This window comes from Python bivittatus, unplaced genomic scaffold (assembly GCF_059951505.1).
Source record: "Python bivittatus isolate LINGU-HERP-01145 unplaced genomic scaffold, Pbiv_v1 ctg000480_np1212, whole genome shotgun sequence".
In the NCBI taxonomy this organism is placed as follows: domain Eukaryota; kingdom Metazoa; phylum Chordata; class Lepidosauria; order Squamata; family Pythonidae; genus Python; species Python bivittatus.
In genome coordinates this window covers 49,481,042-49,505,039 of record NW_028277075.1, presented here as the reverse complement: position 1 = coordinate 49,505,039, position 23,998 = coordinate 49,481,042, and the positions used below count along the sequence as shown (strand labels likewise).

The 23,998-nt window shown below is 40.1% G+C and overlaps 1 protein-coding gene across 1 annotated transcript in view; it reads left to right on the top strand.

Annotated features, from left to right (window-relative positions):
• The window catches only part of DCDC1 (doublecortin domain containing 1), a 318,605-nt gene that overhangs the window by 117,813 nt on the left and 176,794 nt on the right, over positions 1–23,998 (top strand). The window contains exon 10 of the mRNA XM_088145090.1: positions 17,443–17,613. Coding sequence (XP_088001216.1) covers positions 17,443–17,613 — 171 coding nt within the window. The remainder of the gene's footprint in view (positions 1–17,442; positions 17,614–23,998) is intronic.

Here is a 23,998-nt window from a genome sequence, read left to right as displayed (position 1 = left end):
TGCTGACCTAGTTGAGGCAGCTTCAGAGGACATATAAGGAAGCCAGCTTTCAGAGAATGAGTTCACTAAAGGAGAACAGGGAGATTCACCACACATTTGGTAGAGGAGGTCTAAGGAGAGGAATTTTTTGGTGTTTATTGTTCATCAAAGAAACATGGAGATAGACAGAACTTCTCTCATGACCCACAGGAGATTTGCCATATTTATTTTGCTTCCTGGATATGATGAAAACTACATATGCTGCATGCTGATTGACCTCCTGGAAGAGAAGGTGAGGTGTCTGAAGGCCCACTTCCCAACTTTTGAGGGAAGATAAGAAATGTTTCAATTGAAAACAGGAAGTACTTGTGGGAGAATGGCACCAAGAAGCCTCCCAGAAAATAAATAAAGTGGGAGAGATAGAGACATGGAGAAATGTGACAAAGACTCTGGCCTGTAAATAAAAGAACACTCATTTTCTGAACCTTTAGAATTGATTCCAGGGCTTCTTTTCTGTTGACCTCTAGATAAAAAGACATTGCCACAAATCTCAGGAACTAAGGAAGAAGACTACAACTCTGCAAAGGTGAATATTTCTGTCTCTGCCCTGAAGAGGAACAAGTGATAGGTGGTAGTGATCAGAGACTCCTGTCAGGCCCAGCCCAAGAATGACAGTGAAACAGTCCAGTTAAGTTTCTTTATTTGCTTACACCTTATAGACCGAATCTTGCCAGACTAAATCTATACTACAGCAACTAGTGGATATACCCTGGGAGATTCTAGGGAGTGGCTATCCTGAATCTCTTTCACTTCCCACGCTCCTCCTGTGGTCTGTTGTCTCTTGTCTCCTTTCCCTTCCTGGAATGCATCCCCTCCTTCCTGATAGCGTTGATCTCTCACATCACCCTCTTCTTCATAGATACATTCCATCACAACTCCCTACTGAGAGTAGGGAGAGCAAAGTAGTAATCTGTCAGTTGGACAGTTTACCAAGAGAATATGTTGATGAAGATTCTCAGTCATCCAGGTAGAATTATCTGGAGAAGTGTGCTGTCTTCCTGGGGCACAGATTCAAGATGTGAAGAAAAGATTTCCAAAACTCCTTCTGCACTCTAACAATTATGCCTTTCTCCTGATCCACATGGGAACAGATGACATAACAAGACACAATCATGAAGACATTGCAAGGGTTTATGAAGGAGGGTGAAGGAGCTGGAGGCACAAGTGGCGTTTTCTTCACTGTTCTTGTTGAAGGGTATGGCCCAGGAAAAGGGAGAATATTGACTACATAGATGGTATCAACAGAAAAGTTTGGATTATTTGATAATCAGGCATACTTCTAATATGAAGGGCTCCTGGCAACAGGTGGGCCAAGTCTCCTGAGTATCAGGAAGAATGTTTTGGGAAGATGCCTTGCAAACTTGATCTGAAAGGCTTTAAACTGAAATCTGAAGATTAAGAAAAGAGCTCAGAAGATAACATGATGCCAAGCACTAGGAACAGGATTGGGAGGCATATGTGAGATGTAAGGAAGGAAGGAACATTAAGTTATGTGACCCAAAGATTCTAGTGGCTCTGGAATTTGCACAGAGTGTGGGAAACAACAGGAAGAACTAGAAATCTTAATGCGGGAATTTGAATATAATTTAGTAGACATTACTGAAACAGTGGAATGAAAGTCATAAATAGAATGCAAAAATTGAAAGGTGTAACTTATTCAAAAGAAATAAGCCAGGTAAAAGGAGAGGAGAGGCATTATATGTGAAGGAAGTGCAGGGGGTGTGGCTAGCCACTGACAAGGATGGCGTGCTGAGTTCTCTGCTCTTCTTCCGACCCAGCTATTTTCTCTAATATAGCCAGTTTATCTTACTAAATATGTTATCAAACAATAAGATAATTTAAGCAGGATGTTAAAGAAGGAACCTTTGCACAAGGGAAAGGGGATCAAAGCTTACTTGGAAGACCTGAAGGAGGATGAGGAGGCACCCCTTTCCAGCAACAAAGAAGAAGCAATGAAGGAAGAAAATCCTGCCCACAGACATGGACAGACATCTGATATGGATGTAATTGGACAACTAGTAAAACAACTTAAAAAAGAACTGAAGACAGAATGGGATAAATACACTGTAGGACTAATTAAAGACTTGGCAGGTATGTCTGAGCAAATGAATAAACAATTTAAGGAAATGTCATGGCAAATAGCAGATATAGCTCAAGTAGCCAGCAAAGCTCATGATATGGCTACAAGTAGAGATAAGCAAGTCTCCAAAGAGTATTTCTGGAATAAAGACTGAGTTGGCAGATTTACAGGATTGTAACAGGAGAAATAATTTAAGGATCAAAGGAATGTCAGAGAAAACTGGAACAACTGATTTGACTACTTATTTCTAAAATTAATGACTTGAGCTCTGATTTGAACCAAACAGATAAAGATATAGAACGTGCGTACCGGGCTTACTCTCTTAGGAACACACAGAAACCTAGAGACATTTTGGTTAGATTTGTAAATTTAAATATAAAAGATAAAATTATAAGAAAATCGCATGAGCTGTAGGAGATTAAATGGGACGGAGAGAGAATATCCTTCCCCCAAGACATCAGCGTAGCTGCATTGCAGTGAAAAAGGAATTCAGACCATTGATAGAAAAACTTATGCAGGACGAGATTCATTACAAGTGGAATTTCCTTTCAAGTTAATTGTTTTTATGTCACAAGGAAGAAAAGTTATTTCAACTTTGAGATGCACAGCTTGTTGGTGGAGCTCTCTTAACAAGGGATGAAGGAAGCAATCTACAACTTGCCCTTGGAACTGTGGAAAGCAGGCTCAACCACAAGCTGAAGATTAGATAAGAATGCTGCATCAAGTTACCGAGAAATTATATTGACTGTATTGCTCTTTTTGAACCTTTAGATTTAGAGGAAGTGGGAAAAGGAGGGAGTTAAAGAACATAAAATTTAAAAAAACACGAAATAATAATGTAGGTAAAACTATGGCTAAGGAACTACAGAAATTAAATTTAGGAGTTTACTGGCTGGAGAGGGGGAGAAAGAATCTCAGTAGGTCACTCCAATACTTATATTAGATCATGCTCCAGTGATGATTACACTCAAATTAGAAGAGATTATTCCATATACGTATAATTGCTGTTTTAATCCTATAATGCTATACAATGCAGCCACAAAGCAACAACTAACTCAAACTTTGAGAAACTTTTTTCAGTGAAATAATATAAATGAAACATCAGTAAGAATGAGGTGGTGTGCTATGAAGGCAGTATTGAGAATGTATAAATCAGATGAGCGTGATTAAAAAAACATCACAAAAGACAAGTAAACTTTATTCAGAAATTAACAATTTATTAGCAAAATATAACAGGATTGGATCAGCTAGTATATACAAACAGATAGTAAATAAAGGGAGAGAGTTAGATGATTTGGAGACAGATAAAATCTCCTCCCAAATTATTATTGCCAAGGCAAAGATACCATGATCGTAATAAAAATCTAGAATACTGACAAATAAATTGAAAAAAACTAAGGAAAAAATGTATTAGTGCAATTAAAAACAGCAATGGCCAAATAGTGACTAAAACCAAAGATATAAGTAAAGAATTCAGACTTTTTTCCAACAATTATACAGTGGAACCTCGGGTTACAAACGCTTCTGTTCACGAACTTTTCGGGTGACGACCAGCTCCGGCCGCAAAATTTTGCTTCAGTTTGCAAACTCCGCCTCGGGTTACAAACAGGATCCGCGGCCATTTTCCCGCCCGTGACACGTGGTCCACGGCCATTTTCCGCCCCTGACACGTGGTCCGTGGCCATTTTTCTGCCCCTGACACATGATCCGCGGCCATTTTCCGCCCCTGACACATGGTCCGCAGCCATTTTTCCGCCCCGATACGTGATCTGTGGCCATTTTTCCGCCCCTGACACGTGATCCATGGCCATTTTCCACCCCTGACACGTGATCGTAGGGAGGGGGACTCTCTCTCCAAGCAATAGCCGCCTCCCTGTCCTCCACGCCAGAACGGATTAACAGTAATTACATTGAACCTTATGGGAAAATTTGCTTCGGGTCGCGACCAATTAAGTTCGTAAACCGAGGTTCCATGTATTCCTCAAATAATCCATCACCAATAAAAATTAATCAATATTTAAATAGATTAACATTCCCAGAATTAGCTCCAGAAGATATACAATTTATGGAATCTCCTTTCTCTATTTCAGAAATCTCTGAAGTCTTTAATTCTATTCAAAGTGGAAAATCTCCTGGCCCTGATGGACTGTCAGGGGAATTTTGTAAAGAATTTAAAGAGATCTTAATACCTGAATTTCTATTTTTATGAAATACTTTGCACGAAGGGAACCCCTTACCAGAGTCTTGGAAACAATCTTAAGATAATTTTGATCCTTAAAGCAGGTAAAAATTCTGAGAAATTAACATATTATAGGCTCATCTCACTTCTTAATGTGGACTATAAAGTATACACTAAATTGTTAGCTAACCGATTAAAAATGATTATAAGTAAAATTATTCATATAGATCAATCTGGTTTTATTCCAAACTGAAATACAGGTAGTCCTCAACTTACAATGGTAATTGGGACTGGAATTTCTGTTGCTAAGCAATGCGGTCGTAAAGTGCAACCGCATCGCTTAGTAACGGCAATCCCTAAACTGCCAGTTGCCATTGTTAACTGAATCCTCTGCTCATTAGGTGAGGCAATTTCCTGCTGGCTTTCCACAACCAAAGTCAATGGGGAAGCCAGCAGGAAGTTGCAAGTCCCAGGCCTGCAGGCAGGTAATTGGCTGCTGCTGGGTGCAGGACGGAGTATCAGCCTTACTATATAGACCAGACGGGGAACACGACCAGATGAGCTAATTCTCCTTTATTGTAAAGCTATATTAACATAATCTTGCAAGTCTGAAAGTACAGTTCTCCCACTGTCTCCTTTACAGCCCAAGAAACTAGGGAGAGTCTCTTCTGACGCTCTTACCCTGCCCACTATCCAGCCGCGGGCTATACTGTCTCTTATCTGATTGTTCCCTAGGCATTTCTTGACCCATTCTCCTAAGGTCTTTCCCACATACCATTACAGGGAGTGAGGGGGTACACTTGGTGTGGGGGTGGGTGCACGAAGGTGCATGGGAGGATTGAGGAGGGTGCACAAGGGTATGAGGGGATGCATGAGAGGCACTGCTTGGGTCTGGGTGGGTTGGGAAGCTCCACAAGGGTACAAGGGGATGGGAGAGAGGTGCTGGGCAGGTCAGGAAGGGTGCACAAGGGTTCAAGGGGGTGCATGAGAGATGTGGTGCAGGTCAGGGAGGGGGTGCATGAGAAGCTTGGCGCAGGTTAGGGAGGGTCAGGGAGGGTGCGTGAGGGTGCAAGGTGGAATGCAAGAGGTCAGGGAGAGTACATGGGGGTGCATGAGTGGCCAGTGTGCCACAAGAGCAGAGGGGCTGGGGGAGGGTGTACAAGTGGGAGAGACTTACCCCACCAACTTGAGATCTTCCCTGTTGACTTTCTGGGGAAGCTGGCAGGAAAGGTTGCAAATGGTGATTATGTGATTGCAGTGCACTTGGCAATCAGTCATAAGTACGAATGGGTTGCCAAGCACCCAGATTGCAACTGTGTGACAGCAGGGGTGCTGGGATGGCCGGAACTCCAAATCATAACAGAGGCTTGGTCTTTCGGCTGCTGTTGATGAATTCCAGGTCAGTCAATAATACGGCCCCCCTTATTTATGACTTTATTTGGGAGGAGCAGGCCGACCTGGCATGCATTACTGAGACCTGGCTGACACCAGAAGGGGGCATGCCCTTTCAGAATTGTGTCCAGACGGGTTTAGGGTTTGGCACCAGCCGAGACCCCAAGGCACGGGAAGGGGTGTGGCAGTTGTCATCCGGGAATCTCTGCTGGCTTTCAGGGGCTCTGCTCCACAAGTTGCGGGATGTGAGACCCTGTTCCTGAGGTTGGGCACACAGGATCAGTTGGGAGTGTTGCTTTTGTACCAGCCTCCCTGCTACATAGCAACCTCCCTACCTGAGCTGCTGGAGGCCATCTTGGGGTTGGCAGTGGAGTTCCCCAGGCCTGGGGTTGGCCTCGGAGGCGGCTTGGGAGTTCATGGCTACCATGGCGGCCATGGGCCTATCCCAGGTCATCCTTGGCCCAACTCAGGACAGTGGTCACACCCAGATATGGTTTTCTTGTTGGAGCAGTGGCAGCATGATCTGGTGGGGGATTTCATATTATCCCTTCTGTCTTGGTCAGACCACTCCCTGGTGGCCTTGAGATTCTCCTATGCTGCCCACTCCGCAGGGAGGCAGGATCCATTCGAATGGTCTGCTCCTGGCAACTGATGGACCCACAAGTGTTCCAAAGGGAGCTGGGGGTTGTTCCTGAGACCCTACTACACGGTCCAGCGGAGGCCCTGGCCATAGCCTGGAATAAGGAGATGGTTGGGGCTTTGGACAGGATTGCGCCTGTGCAGCCTCTCTTGGCCCATTGCCCCCAGCACCCCCTGTGGTTTACGGAGGAGTTAAGGGAGTTGAAAAGGGCTAAGAGACATCTTGAGCACTGCTGGCAGAAAACTAAAGATGAGTCCGACTGAACACGGGTTAGAGCCACTATTAAGGCCTACCTAGTGGCAGTAAGAGGGGTGAAACATCATTATTTCTCTGCTGTTATTGCATCCTCAGAGTGTCTCCCAGCAGCCCTGTTCAGAGTCACTCAGTCCTCCTGGGTAGGGAGGGCTTGGAGGGCTATCTACAGGGCCGTGCAGAGGAATTTGCTGAACAGATACAATCACTCAGATCCACTCTCGGTTGGAGGCCAAGCATGAGGCGGGTCCAGTGAAGATGCCCGGGGAGCGTTCTTACCCAGTTACCTGGGAACAGTTTGATCCTGTTGGCCCTGAGGAAGTGGACAGGGTCCTTGGGGCTGTTAGTGTGGCTACCTGTATTTTGGATCCATGTCCCTCCTGGTTGGTTAAAGCCACCAAGGAGGTTACTTTCGGGTGGGTACTGGTGGTGTCAATTCATCCTTGCAGGAGGGGGTGTTTCCAAGCCTTTCAAGGAGGCTTTGGTCCACCCCCTCCTCAAGAAACCATTGCTAGATCCCACCCTTCTGGACAATTTTCATCCAGTCTCCCACCTTCCCTTTCTAGGAAAGGTGGTGGAAAAGGTGGTCGCGTGGCACCTTCAGAGGATCCTGGAGGAAACAGATTATCTGGACCCCTATCAGTCAGGTTTCAGGCCTGGTTATGAGACAGAAACAGCATTGGTCGCAGTTTTGGATGATCTCTGGCGAGAGTGGGATTGCGGTAGTGCATCCATCCTTGCTCTTCTTGACCTCTCAGTAGCTTTCGATACCATCAACCATGGTATCCTTTTGGGTTGGCTATGAGATTTGGGGATGGGTGGCACAGTGCTGTGCTGGTTCAGTTCCTTTCTCCAAGGCTGAACCCAATTGGTGTTGATAGGGAGCAAGAGGTCAACCCACAGCCCCTACCTTGTGGGGTGCCTCAGGGTTCAGTGCTCTTGCCGCTGCTATTTAACATCTACATGAATCGTTGGATGAGTTCATCCGGCACCATGGGATGAGGTATCATCAGCACGCTGAAGATACTCAATTATATATCTTCATCCCTGGTGACCTAAGTGATGCTGTAGCTACCCTTTTGCAGTGCCTGGAGGCTGTGGGGGTTGGATGGGGGACAACGGGCTTCAACTGAACCCTGGTAAGATGGAGTGGCTGTGTGTACAGGGAGCCTCAAGATCTAGTAGTTTATCATCTTTGGTTCTTATGGGGTCGCACTACCCCAGACAGACCCGGTGTGTAATCTGGGGGTCCTCCTGGGCTCATGGCTCCTGTCGATGAACAGGTGGCAGTCGTGGCTAGGAGGGCCTTTGCGCAATTTCGTGTTGTGCGGCAGTAATGCCCCTTCCTTGATCGGGAGGCCCTCCACTCATGCCCTGGTCACCTGGTTGGATTACTGCAATGTGCTCTACATGGGGCTATCCTTGAAGAGTATCCGGAAGCTACAGCTGGCGCAGAATGCGGCAGCACGGACAGTTCTGAATGCCCCCAGGGAGGCACATATAACACCGCTGTTATGTGAGCTCCATTGGTTGCTGGTTTGCTTCCGGGTCCAATTCAAGGTGTTGGTTATCACCTTTAAAGCCCTTCATGGCACAGGACCAGGTTCTCTGAGGAGCTATCTCGCCTGTTATATCAGCCCACCCCACTCGGTCCAGCAGAAGGAGCATGCTGCAGATCTCACCAGTCAAGGAATTTCGACTGGTGGGATCTAGGAAGAGGACCTTTTCTGCCATGGCCCCCGCTCTGTGGAACACCCTACCTCCTGAGGTATAGTGTGCCCCCACTCTCGTGGCCTTCAGGAAGAGCCTGAAATCCTGGCTATGCCAGATGGCCTGGGGGCCAAATGGGGGCTCGCATCAGTGGAAGTGGCTTGTGGAGTAATTGATTCTCCCCCATCATCTTGAATGTTTTTAGTTTTTTATGTATAGGGTTTGCTTTATAGCTTGACCTTTTAATTGATTAATCAATTTAATTAATGTGTATTTATTTTAATTATTTGTGGTTTTTGTTTTAATTGTGAGCTGCACAGAATCACCTGTTGGGGGAGATGGGCGGCATACAAATTTAATAAATAATAACCACCATTCATTCACCATTGTTGTAACTTGGAATGGTCGCTGACCAAATGGTTGTAGGTGAAGGCTACCTGTATATCTACCCCTATCAGGAAATTATTAAACATTATACCAATTAATAAAATTAATAAATCTTCACTAGCCATATGTTCTTTAGGTATATTTGAAGCCTTTGATTCTCTGAAACTACCATTTTTAAAACAAATAAAACCAATGTAAATTTGTGGCTGGTGTTTCTAAGATGATTGAATGTAAATCACCAACTAAAGCCCAGATATGTTAGGCTCAGTCCAAGAACAGTAAGGAAACAATTCCATGCTGGCTCGGGAATTCTGGGAGTTGAAGTCCACCCATCTCAAAGTCAGTGAGGTTGAGGAACCCTGGATTACACCATATAGACAGAATCTTGCCAGACTAAATTTATATTATTGCAACTATTGGATATACCCTGGGAGTTTCTACAGAGTGACTACCTCTGATGCTTCTCACACTCCAACTCTGGGCTGTGTTGTCTTTTGTCTCCGTGCCCTTCCTGGAATACACCCCCTCCTTCCTGATAACCTTGCTGTCTACTGCAATCTACCACATCATCCCCCCTTTGTAGATACATTCCATCACATCACCCCCCTCTTCAAGGTCATTCTCTCCCTCCAAGTTCTCAGGACACTGGGCAGCAGGGGTAGAGATGACAGTGCAGGTGTGGCGCTCCCCCTATCTCTGATGACTCCTCCATGTCAGGCAGCTCTTCCAACAAGACAGCTACAGAATTAGGAAAATCAGCCCCCCTCCCCCTTGGGAGATGGATGCCTGAAGGCGAAGACCGAGCATCTTCAGTCTCCGTGGCTTCCTGTCCCAGGGCGCCTCCCAAACCTTCCACCTGTTCACACACAACCTCCTCTGCTTGCTCACGAGCATCTGGAGACTCAGGGAGCTAGCGAGGTCTTGGCTTGTTAGGGAAACACTGATGAAAGTGGTGCACCAATACTGGAGCATGTACATCCCTTGCATTCGCCAAAACCTGGAAGTGAACTGACTTCCTCTGTTATTATGCGGATAACCATTCTTCTGTACCTAAATACATGGTCTAAAAAGAGTTGTGCCATGGCCTGTGCTGCCAGTAATCCCTTGCACAGTATAAAACGTGCCATCTTGGTGAACAGTTCTACTACCACTAGTATTGATGTATATCCTTGCACTGAGGGCAGAACAGTGATTAAGTCCACAGACACTGTATCCGAAGACTGAGGGGGTGTGGTTAATGGCTGCAAGAATCCAGCCGGCTTCCCATGAACCCGTTTAGCCTGTCAGCAAACATGGCAAGAAGCACCATAGTCTTTTATGTCTGTGGCTGCCAATACTCTCTTAGAGTCCTATGGAGTGTTTTAAAAACTCCCCCATGCCTGTTTGTTTCATTGTCATGGCAAAGCTGCAACATGTCCTCCTGTAAAGGAAGGGGAACATACAGGTGACCATTATGCATAAGTTGCCCCCCTTCCACTGAAAATGTGGAAACAGTACCATGATGGACCTCCTGGAGGCCATCCATTTGGGCCCTCGCATATGGGTCCTGCAGGTGCTGTGTCTTTATCCATGCAAAAAGGTCTTTGGCTTGCCAACCTGCCTCTCACTTCTCAGGCATGTAATCTTTGCGATGTTGCCTAAAGTTGTGAGGTTGCAAGATTGCAGTGTGGGGAGGTGGTTGCTGAGCCATCAAGTACTCCCGCTTATGCAAGAGTGCATCTGGTAGCAGGTTTTGGGAACCAGGCACATATGTTATGTAGAAGTCAATATGGGAGAAAAATTGGCTCCATCTTGTCTGTTGGGGGTTAAGTGACTGAGTATTCTGCATTAGCTCCAAGTTCTTGTGGCCTTTGCAAACCTGTATGGGAAATTTCACCCCCTCCAGCCATTGCCTCCAGTCCTGGAAGGCAAGACAGTTGCTAGCAACTCCTTATTATAAATATATCATAGTTTTTCTCTGTGGGTGACAGCATGTGAAAGAAGAAGGCACATGGGAGTAATTCCCCTCCCTCTCCTTTTGTAGCCTATAGCAGCACTGCTCCAACAGCAGCATCTGAAGCATCAGTCTGGAGGACAAACTGCCATGAGGGATTGGGGTGATGGAAAAGGGGCTGACATGCAGAGAACTGTTTTAACCTCTGAAATGCTGATCGCTCTGTGCCATCCAAGCCAATTTCCTTCCTTCCTCAAAAGCTGTGAGAGAGGCTTAACCCTGTCAGCAAAATTAGATATGAACTTTCTGTAGAAGTTGGCAAACCCAGGAAGAGCTGTACGTCTTTCACATTACAGGGAGTGCCATGACAACACCACTTGCACCTTAGCTGGGTCCATTTGCAGCCCCTGGATCTGAGGTTTCTGTAGGGAGAGGAGGGAGAGCTGTGAGGGGAGACCCATAGCCACTTCTGCTTCTGACACCCCGACTCTGTTTTAATTCCTCCAGTCGGATGTCAGTTATCACACAATGCTGGTACAGCTCATCCAAAGTGGCTGGGGTCCCCTGCCTTATCAGTTCATCTTGAAGGTCTTCGTTCAACCCCTCCCTAACTGGTCAATGAGGGCCACCTCATTCCATCCAATGTCTCCAGCTAATAGTTTAAAATCCACAATGTATAATCTTACTCTGTTGCCTTGCTTGAATTTCCAAATCTCCCGATTGGCCATGAGCCTTTGGATAGAATCCCTGAAATGGCCTCTAAATCTCCTGAGGAAATTCTGATGGTTGTTCATGAACGTTTCTATCATGGGAATGGCCCATTAGGCTAGGCAAGCTAAAAGCAACAAAGGGGGCTTTTTGGTTATGTCAGTAGTAAAAGGAAGAAAAAAGGGAGGAGTGGGCCCACTATTTGGAGATGACAGGAGGATACTAACAAGTGACTTTGCTTTGGTTTTCTCCTGAAAGGGGAACTATTCAGCTGGGTTTAAGGATAATAACACAAGGTGGGACTGATAACCCAAGATAAGCAAAAATATGTTTAGGGAATACCCAGCTACTGTGAATGAGTTTACGTGGCTAGGACCAGATTAGTTATATCCAAGAGTTTTGAAGAAGTTTGTGTATTCATCTCAAAGCCCCTATGATCTTTGAAAAATCTTGAAAGATGGGCATAGTGCCATAGGATTGGAGAAAAGCAAATGTTCCTGCTGTTAAAAGGGAAGAAAAAGAAGACCTGGGCAACTACAGACTCATCAGCTTAATATTGGTATTTGCAAAATGCTGAAACAGATTATTAAGCAGTCTGTGAGCATTTAGAAAAGAATGCATTGCATTGCATTGCATTCATCACCTCATGGGGAGAGGAGTTGAATGAAATGTTGTTTGGCACAGTTACTACATCTCCTCTTGAACTAAGTTCAAGTTCACACATCACTCATGTAATGTGATTTGTTAGTTTTGGCTGAATGGGATGGATGATCCTCTCTGTTGTGTTTATAAACCATGGTTTGTCTTAAGGCAACATCAGAGCTGAGTCATTTTGGCTTGGTAATTTTACCATTTATTTATTTTTAAAGTATTTGTTCAATGTATAAGCTGCCTCAATTGTCCAAGCCAATCTAGACAATGTACAACATATTTACTGTATGTGTTGATAAAAATAGGTCAGGAGCATGCTTCATTATGTTGTATTATATGGGACAAGACTTATATGGAAGGGAAAAAAAACTTTCCTCATGCAAAGTAGGTTTAGTCCATGATAACCCTCTTATTCCCTTCCATTGAGCCTAATGCTTCTACAGTGCATAAGCCTTCTTTCTGCCTGATCCTTTGCTCATAATTATGAGTACTCTGTTAGAGAACTTGGTAATGAGTGCTGACAAGATTGATGTCAAAATTGGATCACTGAGAGTTAGAATATTCAGAAGTACAATTTTTAGAAACTAACAACAACCTCTAATAAGATAAAGTACCCAGTGAGAACTTAGCATAGTAATCACAGAGTGACAGTTAAAGAAGTAAAATGAATCATATGGCAAGTGAGGAAGGGTATAATTCATTGAACCCGGAACAGGTATACTTTTAAAAGGGACTATATGTTGTCATATTTTATTTTGCTAGTAATCTATTTTTATTAATAATAAAAATGATGTATTCTTTCTGTGTGTGTGTGTGTGTCTGTGTGTGTGTGTGTGAAGGAAGGAAGGAAGGAAGGAAGGAAGGAAGGAAGGAAGGAAGGAAGGAAGGAAGGAAGGAAGGAAGGAAGGAAGGATTGCCCCATCTCCTGGGTCTACCCATAGCTTTGTAGACTCTACAAGGCACTCATTATACCTGTTAAGCCTAATTTTGCATCAAGTCAAAAGAAAACACAAATGTGGGCATAACTGAAGACAGTGATTTCAGTGTCTAATACAGAGTAGCCAACTACAAAGAGACAAGGGGATTATCACTATAATTCTGCCTCCAGTGACAATCGCCATGCCAAGCAATTCAGTTCCTTATTCATGTACATGTATTCCTTAATGCCAGAATAGCTGTAATATATTATGAATGGACAAAAAGTACAAAGGCACATTCCATGTACTGGACCATTAAAACCCAACCCTAGAGATGAATTTGCTGCTATTCTAATGGAAGCACGTTGTCTCAGATAGAGTGGTAATCATCACTTCTACATGGCAAAGAACATTAAAAGCCAGAAAACAATACATTTGCATTAAGGAAAAAAAAGAATCTAACCCAACCAAGTGAAAAAAAAAAAAGATAGGGGGTCTTCTTAGCAACTACCTTTCTTTTCACCCTTATACTTGCAATCTATCCACTCAAATTCATGCTGGGTTTTCCTGGAGAAGGAGGAATAAAATGTGTGTTTTCTGAAGCACAGTGAAGCCTGGCCTCCCCCCCCTTCAAATTATGCATACATAAATCCTTCTTTTGTGAAAAGGATTCATAGGGTCAGATAACGTGTAAAGGGGAAAGCTACATATCTCACAGGCCTCCATGTTTCCACATGGATGCTTCTCTACACACAGACTGAATTATGAACAGACCTTTTAATACAGGGGTCAGAAAAGGTCAGGTTTTGTCTTCAAAAGTGTATTTGAATGGGAAGGATGGGTTTTATTATGGGGGCAGGAAAAGATTCAAAATGTGGACATTTTTGAAGACTTTTTGCTTATTTATTTCTTTGCAGCACATCAAAATACAGAAAAATCAATACTTAGCAATATTTTAGTTTAAAAGGCATCATGTTGACACATAGGATAACATACAGAGAGGACTAAATGAGCCATCTCATTTAGTGCTAATATTACCATCTCACAACATAAACATTTTTGCAGCTGTCTGCATAACTTTGCAATTTCCCCTCAGTGTTGGAAGCTAGAGAAAACAATGTACAATTTATTTGTTTTCTTCTCTGCCGTGTTTACCTAACTGCCATCAACACAATGTTTTCTATATAGTTCACAAAAGTGAAAATAAAATACATATTTAAAAGATAATGAAACAGTAGAATAGTACATACCTCATTGGCCACCTGAAGTGGAAAAAACAATTTCCTTCCCCACTGCAGTCTTCTTCAAAACTTAGGCAGGATGATATGCAAAGGAATATAGGGAGGAGGAGAGGAAAATAACATCTATGCGGTTCAATGATTATACTATAAAACCAATTGATTGTAATCTTTAAAATGTATTCCTATGTCTAATTATGATTCCTATTTCAAATGCTTTTGGGGGGATTTCCTTGTTTTTGCTTGATATATGTGCATATGAAGGCAGTTATGTTTTATGCATGGGCAGGAATATGCTATGTAATGTAAACAATCACTTTATATATTGTAGCATCTGTCTTTTTTTGTGGGTGGAATCAGTTTGATACTGAACTATATTTGATATGCCTGGGTTGGTTTTCAGTATGTGTGTGTGTGTATGTGTGTGTGTGTGTGTGTGTATGTGTATGTATGTATGTATGTGTGTGTATATATAATTGTAATTGATTTAAATCTAAATGAAGCTATTCAGCAGCATGATTCCAAATATCAACAAAACTATCTGAATAGATTGAACAATCTAGTAAAAGCGGTCATCATTCCTGAACAAAATTATAACAGTCTCTTTCAGATGGTTGGACAGAAGCTTTTGAATATAGTTAAGAACTGAAAAAAACCTCATTGACATTTACAGTGCAATCATTAAATATGAATAATACTTTGTTTTCTTGGTTTTTTAAATTGAATGATATTCCATGTTTAAAGGCCTGAATAATTTGCTTAGTTCCCCATGTCTTAATAATAGATGTTCAGTGCTGTATTTTTATGTAAAGATAACAATCAGTTATTGCATTAGTAGACCCTGAGACAGTGGCAGTCATATAAACAGTACATTTATATTTTCTAATTGCTCAAAATATTGATAATGTATTACTAAGACATAGACATATATGAAGACACTTTTATAGAAACCAATCAATATATAAAAACTTCAACTGATAATACAAGTTTTGGAAAAAAGATTCTCTAAAAAGAAAACTTAAATTGAATAGAATGTACTAATATCTGTGGAGTGATACAACTCACTGCCAGCAAAGCTGCACTGAATTGGGTCTCTCTCATCTTTTGGTGGGAGGATCAATATTATGACATCACTGAAGTGTGATATACAAAGAAAAAAATCAGTATAAAGATGAATTTACTCAAGGTTTTTAGGAAACTGCAACATAGCTCTATATAAAGAGAATGTTCTGTACATAGAAACAAAAAGCATTGCTAAAACAGATAAAAATAACGCACATCAAAATGATATAAAAGGGTAAGAAAGCTAATGTGAAGGTCAGACATAACTTCATTGCAGCCAATGTATTATGTAGTTCTTTGACAACATCCATGTAGCTCTATCAAACATTGCAACAACATTTTGTAAACAACCACTGTTGTTTCTTCCCCTTACTGGATCCATTTACTTATTTTTTTCTACAATAAATATAAAGGTAAGGTGACAGGAAAGGGAGAAAGAAGAGTTTATTATCTGGGTTTGTAAAAATGAAGTAGGCTTACCTTTAAGGCTCTGTGTGAGAATAGATTCTCCAAGGTAAGAGAGATTAAAAGGAAGGCCTCATATCCTCTGTCCCCAAGAAAGATATTAATTTTCCCAGGGCTATTTTTCAGTCCTCTGATACAAAGGTAGATTTTAGGACTATTCTATGTAGCACTATTGCCACTTTCCTTTCCATTCAAAGGTTTATGAAGTTGATCATCCAACTGCCTTTGCTCCTGCTTGTAGTTCATCAGAACTCCTCTAGACCGCCAGTAGGAGAGTGCCAATGGCTGTCCTCTGAGCTAAGGGAGCTCCTAGATTAATAGAAACCCTGCTGTCCTCACTACACAGAAATGGGGAAAGTAAATTGCTATCCCTACACCCCATGTTTTCAATATAAACTATACGCATTCAACTATTTTACAAATAGTTAGCTGATTTGTAAAATCTGAGCTGTTGATATAAGAAATCTGCTTGGTCTCATTCTTCCTGCATATACATTTCCATACATTGCATAACATCATAGGTTTTCAGCCAGGTGCTTTTAACAACAGTTATAACCATGGTTGTAATGCACTCCATATGTATGGTGAGGAAGAAGACTCTGAAATGGCTTGCTTGATCCCAGAGGCTAGGAACTAGAGTAAGGACAGTTCAGATCATTGTGTTTATACTGGAAGGAAAAATCAAACCACTGCAAAGTTTTTTACAGGGATTGTGAGACTGACTATAAGAATTATGCTCTGCAAGGGGTAGGTTTCTCTGTTATTATGATCTGAACTTCTGCTGTCTGCTTCTGGTTGGGCAAAGGCTTCAGAATATCTTTCTTCCTCCTCTTAAGAATTGTCACCCAAAGCTACCTTACCAGCAGTGACTCTCCAGATACCAGATTTTTTTTTATCCAGATTTTTCTGGAAGTATCAGAGATTGAATTTGGAATCTTTTACAGCAACATGCTTATTTTACTACTTGGAGAAATAGGGTGGTTAGTGATTAAGGTAATGGAGGTGATGAAGTAGGGCATGACTAACTTTACTGATTTTCTTACTACAGGTAGTCCCAGTTTAAGAATGAGTTCTGTTCCCAAGGTCTGTCCTTAAGTTGAATTTGTATGTTAGCTGGAACAGTATTATTGTATAATACTGTATAAGTAATATTGTGTAATTAACTCAAACCATTGTGTATTTAACTCAAATCATTGTGTATTTAACTCAGATTTTGCTACAGTAGGCTTTGTTCTTAACTATGGGTTATCTGTAAACCAGGCATTCTTAACCTGGGGACTACCTGTACCTCACAGGAGTTTTGTTCTGGGGAAAAAGGGGAGAACAGAGGGCTGTGCACATTGCCTTGATTTCATGTAGTCGTGGTGAGCATGAATTTGCTATCCTCATAAAAACTATTGTTTATCTTCCTTTAAAATTAAATGCTTTTTTGTTGGGAGGGGTAGAAATAGCAAATTGTTGCCCTTAGTAATGTGCATTTTAATTAATTATTTATTGAAAATATTTACTTAGGAAATTAACTAAACACTTAATAAAATGATTGCATGTAATATTAAAATACCTTTGCATTTTTAACTAAGAACCATGTATTTGGTTTCTTTCATTGCCTCATTTTTATCAAGGCTTTTGTTCCATAATACATAGATGTTTAAATAGAGGAGAGAGACATAAATTCTTTATTTTCTGTCAGACTAAAATTACATCTCAGTCAGATTTGTAATGAGAATTCTAATAGGTGTGACATCAACAATTGCCTCTTGCTAACAGCTCTCATAATTTAACCCTTCAGGTGCACAACTTGATTGATGAACTGCAAGCGGTCATCAAGAGCTACAAAGGTCATCTTTCTAAACTTGCCCCTCAGTTACAGGCTGAGCAGGAACAATGTGCTTCTTATGTCTACCAACATATTAAAGAACTCCCAACTAGTACTTTTCCTTCACAGGGGCTGAAGCTAAAGGTAGGTAGAGTTTAGTCATCATTACAGTTTTTCAGCTGTATTTTTTAAAAGCATCTGTTTCATAATTTCCCACAAAAATTCTAAGGTTTATTTTTGATTTTTCTAGGAAAAGGATTTGTTCTTTTTCTCAGAGTTTTCTAGTTTTTAAGGTTGGGATACCCAACATTAATTAGGTGAACATCTATAAATTCATCAAAAGCTGTCTTGGCACCTGTAAGGGATCCTGCTTCACCTGATGGATAACATCAATTATGAATGACACATACTGTAAGGACAATAATACAACAGTGAAGTATGTCATAATTCTTTGCACTGAACCCACTGATTAAAATTAAGAATTTAATTTAGCTAGTTAATTCATAGATTAGAGTAATTAAAGCAGTATCTCCTATCCATTGATTGTAGATTAAGTGTAGGAAAGGAGTATGTACAGAACTTCTTTGTAAATTTTGAAGTACTGCAAGTAGAGCAAGTTGAGAATTTATCTTGATTATTTTCACCGTGCTCATGATGCAGAAGGTGTACATACTAGCCCAATACTGCTTTTCCCCCTGGAGATTCTTTCCAAGGAATGTCACAACAAGTGGCAGTACCTAATGATTTTAGCTGACTTTAGTAATTACTTGGATAGGAGAGCACTATGAAGAGCTATAAGCTAGATTGAGAAGACAGAAATACATCCCAGAAGAAGGCCATAGCTAGCCAGCCACTTCTGTATCACTGTTGTAAGTCAAACTTGACTCCAGGAAGTCCTTACCTTTTCCTATCTTAGCAGTGTTCTGGAAACTGTAAAAGAAAGTGGTACTGTATGTGCAATATTTTGTTTTTTCAACTTATGTTTAGACAAAAATCCTTGCAGCTACTTTTTTTTAATCAGATTATGAAATTTTTAACAAGCCAGTGGTTGTAATTTATTAAAAAAAAAACAACCCAAAGAAGCATAAACTGAACCATAGTTTGAAACTGCTGGAATATCCCTTGAATCATAGCCAAGAAAATATTATGTGCTAAGAAATCATATCAGGAGTGATCCACTCTGATTTCAGAATCAGATGCATAAATGGGTGATTGATTGCAGTGCCTCCATTCCCATTTTTCTATCTTCTTCCTCCATAGTTCCTGTGCTGCTGTGATTTTAAATATAAGAATATAAAAGTAGAATGCTGGCCTACTTAGCTTAGCATTCATTTCTATTGAGGCCATCAAACCAGAAACAACATTTATAATTATTCTTCTAAATTATTATTTAGAAACCAAAGTTATAATTCTCATTTTTAAGTAAAAACGGCAGTTCTAATTATGTCATAGGTCAAGAGAACAGACAATCAGTTTTAAAGCTACAAGTACCTTATCAGTATTCTCAGGCCACAATGAGGACTGACTTCACAAAACCTGGACAGATTGTGCTTTGGATTCCTCATTCAAGTTTCTCTAAATTTGGCATCTATGTAATTTAAGTATTCAGCAGACTTGTCACAAACTTGTCAAACTAATCACCGGGTCATGCATTAGCAGCTCCTGAAGCACATGGTTATATGTAAATGCAGTACAAATAAGCCTTCTTTGCTATCAGTAAGTATGACCAAGTTCTCTACTGTGCAGTCACATTTGCAGCAGGTTTTCTGCTATTAACACTCTACCCATTACCAACCCTGTTTCAGTGTCCATAATTCCACTGGAATTTGAAAAAAAATCTTTAAAATGCACCTAGAAGACCAAGACCAACGGTGATAGCCCATACAACTTAACTCTCTTTTGAAGTTAATTAGAGAACATATAATTAGGTTGCCTTCCAGAAGTTCTAGACTTGCCTATTTTCTCCTAACTTTAACTTAATTAGACTAAGATAATCCAGAGTTTGAATGGAGTACAAGGCATATACTTTATATTAGAAGAAAACTTCATTTTCTGGTCAGACTACAAAACTATTAAAAGACAACACATTTATATTGGAATGTGACAGAATATAAGGGAATGGCTTTTATAGACAACTGAATCTAATAATAAAAAATGTATGTAGTGTAACATTTACTTCTTTATATATGTCCTTTGATACTGCTGCATCAGTATAAAACAGTGAACTATATAACATCCATAAACAGTTACATTTTCATGGTAAATATAAATAAAACTAGGAATAATTACTAGTCAAAATTATACAAATACCATAATACAGAAATATAGTAGTTATAATAACTGTAACAGTGAAAAGTAAATAACAAATACAGATAAATAATATAAATAAATTAAACCAATTTAAAATAAACTTAAAGTTAGCAACTCTAATGGAATATGAGAATAAAAAGACTGATCCTCGTTGAGGGATTTGATTGATTGATTGATTGATTGATTGATTGATTGATTATGTGCCATCAACTCGGTGTCATCTCTTAGCAACCACATAGATAGATTTTCTTAAGGAGGATCTGTTCCCAACTTGGTCCTTCAGGTCTTCTAATGATGCACCAATGCTGTTGTAATTAAGTCCATCCACCTTGCTGCTGGTTGTCTTCTTTTCTTTCACCTTGCCCAACATTATAGATTTCTCCATTGGCCTAAGTCTTTGCATAATGTGTATGAAGTATGATAATTTGAGCCTAGTCATTTGTGCCTTGAATGAGAACTTCAGGTTGATTTGTTTGATGATCCATTTCTTTATTTCCTTGGCTATTCTCAGGAATCTTATCTAACACAAACGTTTGAAAGCGTCAATATTCTTTCTATCCTTCTTCAAAATTTCAGCTTTTGCTTCCATATGTCACAGGGAAAAACATTGCCTGCATAATTATAATATTTGTAAGTATAGACACATCTTGGCATCTGAATATCTTTTCCAAGGCCTTCACAGCTACTCTACCTAGTCTGCAATGTATTTCTTACTGCTGGTTCCTTTACTGTTGGTTTATAAAAGGCAGAAGGTATCCAGCACATCAATATCTTCACTGTGAATTCTAAGGCTGGTTGTTATTAATTTAGTCTTTATATTTAATTTTAGTACCACTTTAGTGGTCTGAACATTTATCAAATTAAAATCTGAAATGAGATGTTCTGCATTTGAAAATGCATTCTTAGATATAATTGGGAATAAACCCTACTGGGATTTAATTTTGAACAAAAATGGATAGGATTGCCTGTATTTGCACCATGGCTTATTTGTACTCCAGAAATAAAAGTTGATTTTTTTTTTTCTCTCTGGCTAGGAACATTAGAATACAATCTGAGGATAGGAAGGAGAAGAAGAAATGTTCAGAAATGTTATGAACAGCATGTGAAATGGACACATTTTATGTAATAAGGTTGTAGACATACAGTATTTAGATTAGAAACCATTGAAGAACAGAAGAAAACCTTGTAGTATTGATGCCAGATATGAGGAGGGCCTGCACAAAATCTTTCTAGGTCTCTTCCTGGCTTTCTGTGCTTGGATTTCTCTGAATACCCTGCTCCTCCTGGCGAAATACTCTGGCTGCATAACTTTTCTTCCATGCTCTTCTATAAGCTCACTTTCTCTTCTGCTACACCTGCTGCTGATCGATGCTCCAGGCATCTGCATGTTCCTCCTCCTAGAATGCTATATAAGCTTAAAGGCATTCTGCAGATATGGAGGTCTTAGATGGCTGAGGGCAGTCAAGTCTGCTTTTCTATTAAGTCCCTCTGCTGTTAGTACTTAACTAGTTAGTACTTAAATAGTTAGTGCTTAACAAAAAGAAGAAAATAGTAATTTTCCAAGTTATATGTTTACTTTTGAATTTATAGTTAAGGAACTTGTTTATTGGTAAGTTATATACAATAGCTCTGACTGTAGATGATTATGGTTAATTTCTATGCAGTAACCATAAAAAGTCTTATGCATCTTTCATGTTTAATCTGGGTCTTACATTTTAAGGGAATCCAGGATTTATACAAAAGAAAGGGCAAAGCATCATTTCAGCTTGACTACTATCATTCTCCTCTGTTTTTGTGTTGTTATGTCTATTTTCACTTCTCTGAACTTGGGTGGGAAATTGTTTTGGCAGTAATATAGGAAATAGCTGTTGGTGTAAAACCTACTGTGAGGTTTAACAGAACTTTTAACAGTTTGTTTAGTAGTGGTGGAAGAACTAATGCTAGTTTTTTTTGGTTTGGCAGCTGCGCTGGAAACAGTCTGGAGAGATGCTTTGTTTCATTGTATTCTTGTATTTTCAAACAACAGAATAAGTCATAGCACTAATGTTCTAATCTAATTTCTGATAGAAGTGTGTGACAGCAGATATTAGAAGTTTAATGAAAGTGTGGTTCCAAAGTGTAAATGTTCTATACTCCTAGACAGATTTTATTTATTAGTTTATTAAATCCGTATGCTGCCTGATCATTATCAACTCATAACAGGTTACTTAAAATTAACAGTGAAAACAGTAATAATATAACAGTAAAATATTCACAGAAAACAATAAACATCTACACTAATATTACAATAAAATAAATAAGTCAGTCGCTAACCATAATCCCAGAACCATACATAGATAACCTGATAACTTCAACCAATATCACAGTTCATAATGTTACAATATATTTTTGTTATATTTGCCCATATATGTACAATTTCTTATCTACACTTTCCTTCACTGGATTTATGGTATTTCCAGAAAAAGAAAGTAGCAATATTTCAAAAGAAAGGTATTTTTCACTTCCATACTGAAGGGAGGTTGAGTGTGGTCATATGAGTAGCTAAGCAGATGAATTTAATAACCTCATTAATCTCAATGTCTAACAGAGCTGTTTTGGACATGACAAGACTGGCATTAGTATGGTCTTCATTCATTTGTTCATCAGTCATTAATATGGCCATCTACAAGCCCTAATTTTGTTTTTCTTGTGCTAATGGAATATTATAGTTTTGTACTAACACAGTTGGGGCTATAATTCGGCTTTCAGGGCTCTGAATACTGGCTGGGACAAATTCTGTATGATTTGGGTGGGTTTAAGTCCCTTAGGGTTCAGCAGTAAGTGAATGGGTATTAAAGTAATACTGACAGGCATGGCACTGGTCCAAACATATACATATAGGGGGATGGCAATATTATGAGTGATTCTGTCTCTGTAACAGCTTCATTCTCTGTGGCCTATCTCTGCAGCATTATATCTCATTATTCTATCCTGCTTCTAGCAAATTTATAACTTTAGTAATATAAAGTACTGCCAGCAAGCCACAAATCTGACACAACTGAGTCCTGCACAGAAGAGGCCAAACTCCTATTACCTAGCATGCTGTGTCAGTTTTGGGCACTACATTTTAAGAAAGTTTCAGAGAAATTAAAATACTGCAGGTTCAGAAAAGGGCAGTAGAAACAATCATATCGAAGAGCAGTGCGCTACTTCTTTGTACTAAATTGGCTTAACATGATGTCAGAAGAGCTTTTGGTCATATTCAAAATTCATCCCCATTGAGATGTGTACATTTTGTCATGCAGCAGAGGTAAATTGGTGACATCATTTTAATATCTTCTCCTTTGTATGTGTTAGGGTTACTATACAAGGGATACAAAACTACAACACTCTAATCCTTTGCTGCCATGTAGTGGTTTTCCAGATTTTTGCAGCCCAGCCCTATTATGGTTGTTCTAAAATGGCATCTGCTGCTTTTAACACTATTAAGATGCTGCAGTATCAAGAACAACCTCATACTATTTTTGCAAGGATGAAGATAGCCCAACTGACCCTATTACCCATTTCAGCTGATTCCACTGTTCTACTGTTTGCCCATCCTTCTCTGGTACTTAGGAAAATAGTGGAGATATGTTAGAATGAGCATGCTGGCCAATTCAGTGGCAGCAAGGGACAAATGCATGTACTACACAAGTATCCAGTTGATGTATAAAAGAAATAACAGGGAAAGAGTATTTGAAGTTTGTTCCTTCACGGAGCTGAAATATGAAAGAAGTAATGTACAGGAGAGCCTCCCTGCAGTGAGACAACAAAACATTGCTGTATTGTACATGTCAGTATTAAGGTAAAAATACTTTGTCAATGTTTAATCAATAATTATATGATTGTATACTACATGTATGGACTTGTCCCCAAAAGGTGGCTTACAGATATTTAAACAAATACAACAAAAAATAAGTGCTGTTTTTTCTTAAGAGTAAATTTAATAAAATAATTACTAATATAGTTAAAATTACTCACACTTCACTAATTAGTGACAATGTTAGTAATCTCAGATCTATGGTTCCAGAATATAGGATAAACAATTCTTTATCCTATTAATATTGGAAATAATAATAGCAGCAGCAGCAGCAGCAGCAGCAACAGCTCCTCTGGGGGAAAAAGAAATACAAATTTGCTATTAGCTAATAGGTATACAGTATGATTTTAATAGTAGTCTGTATAGGTATGATAAGCATTT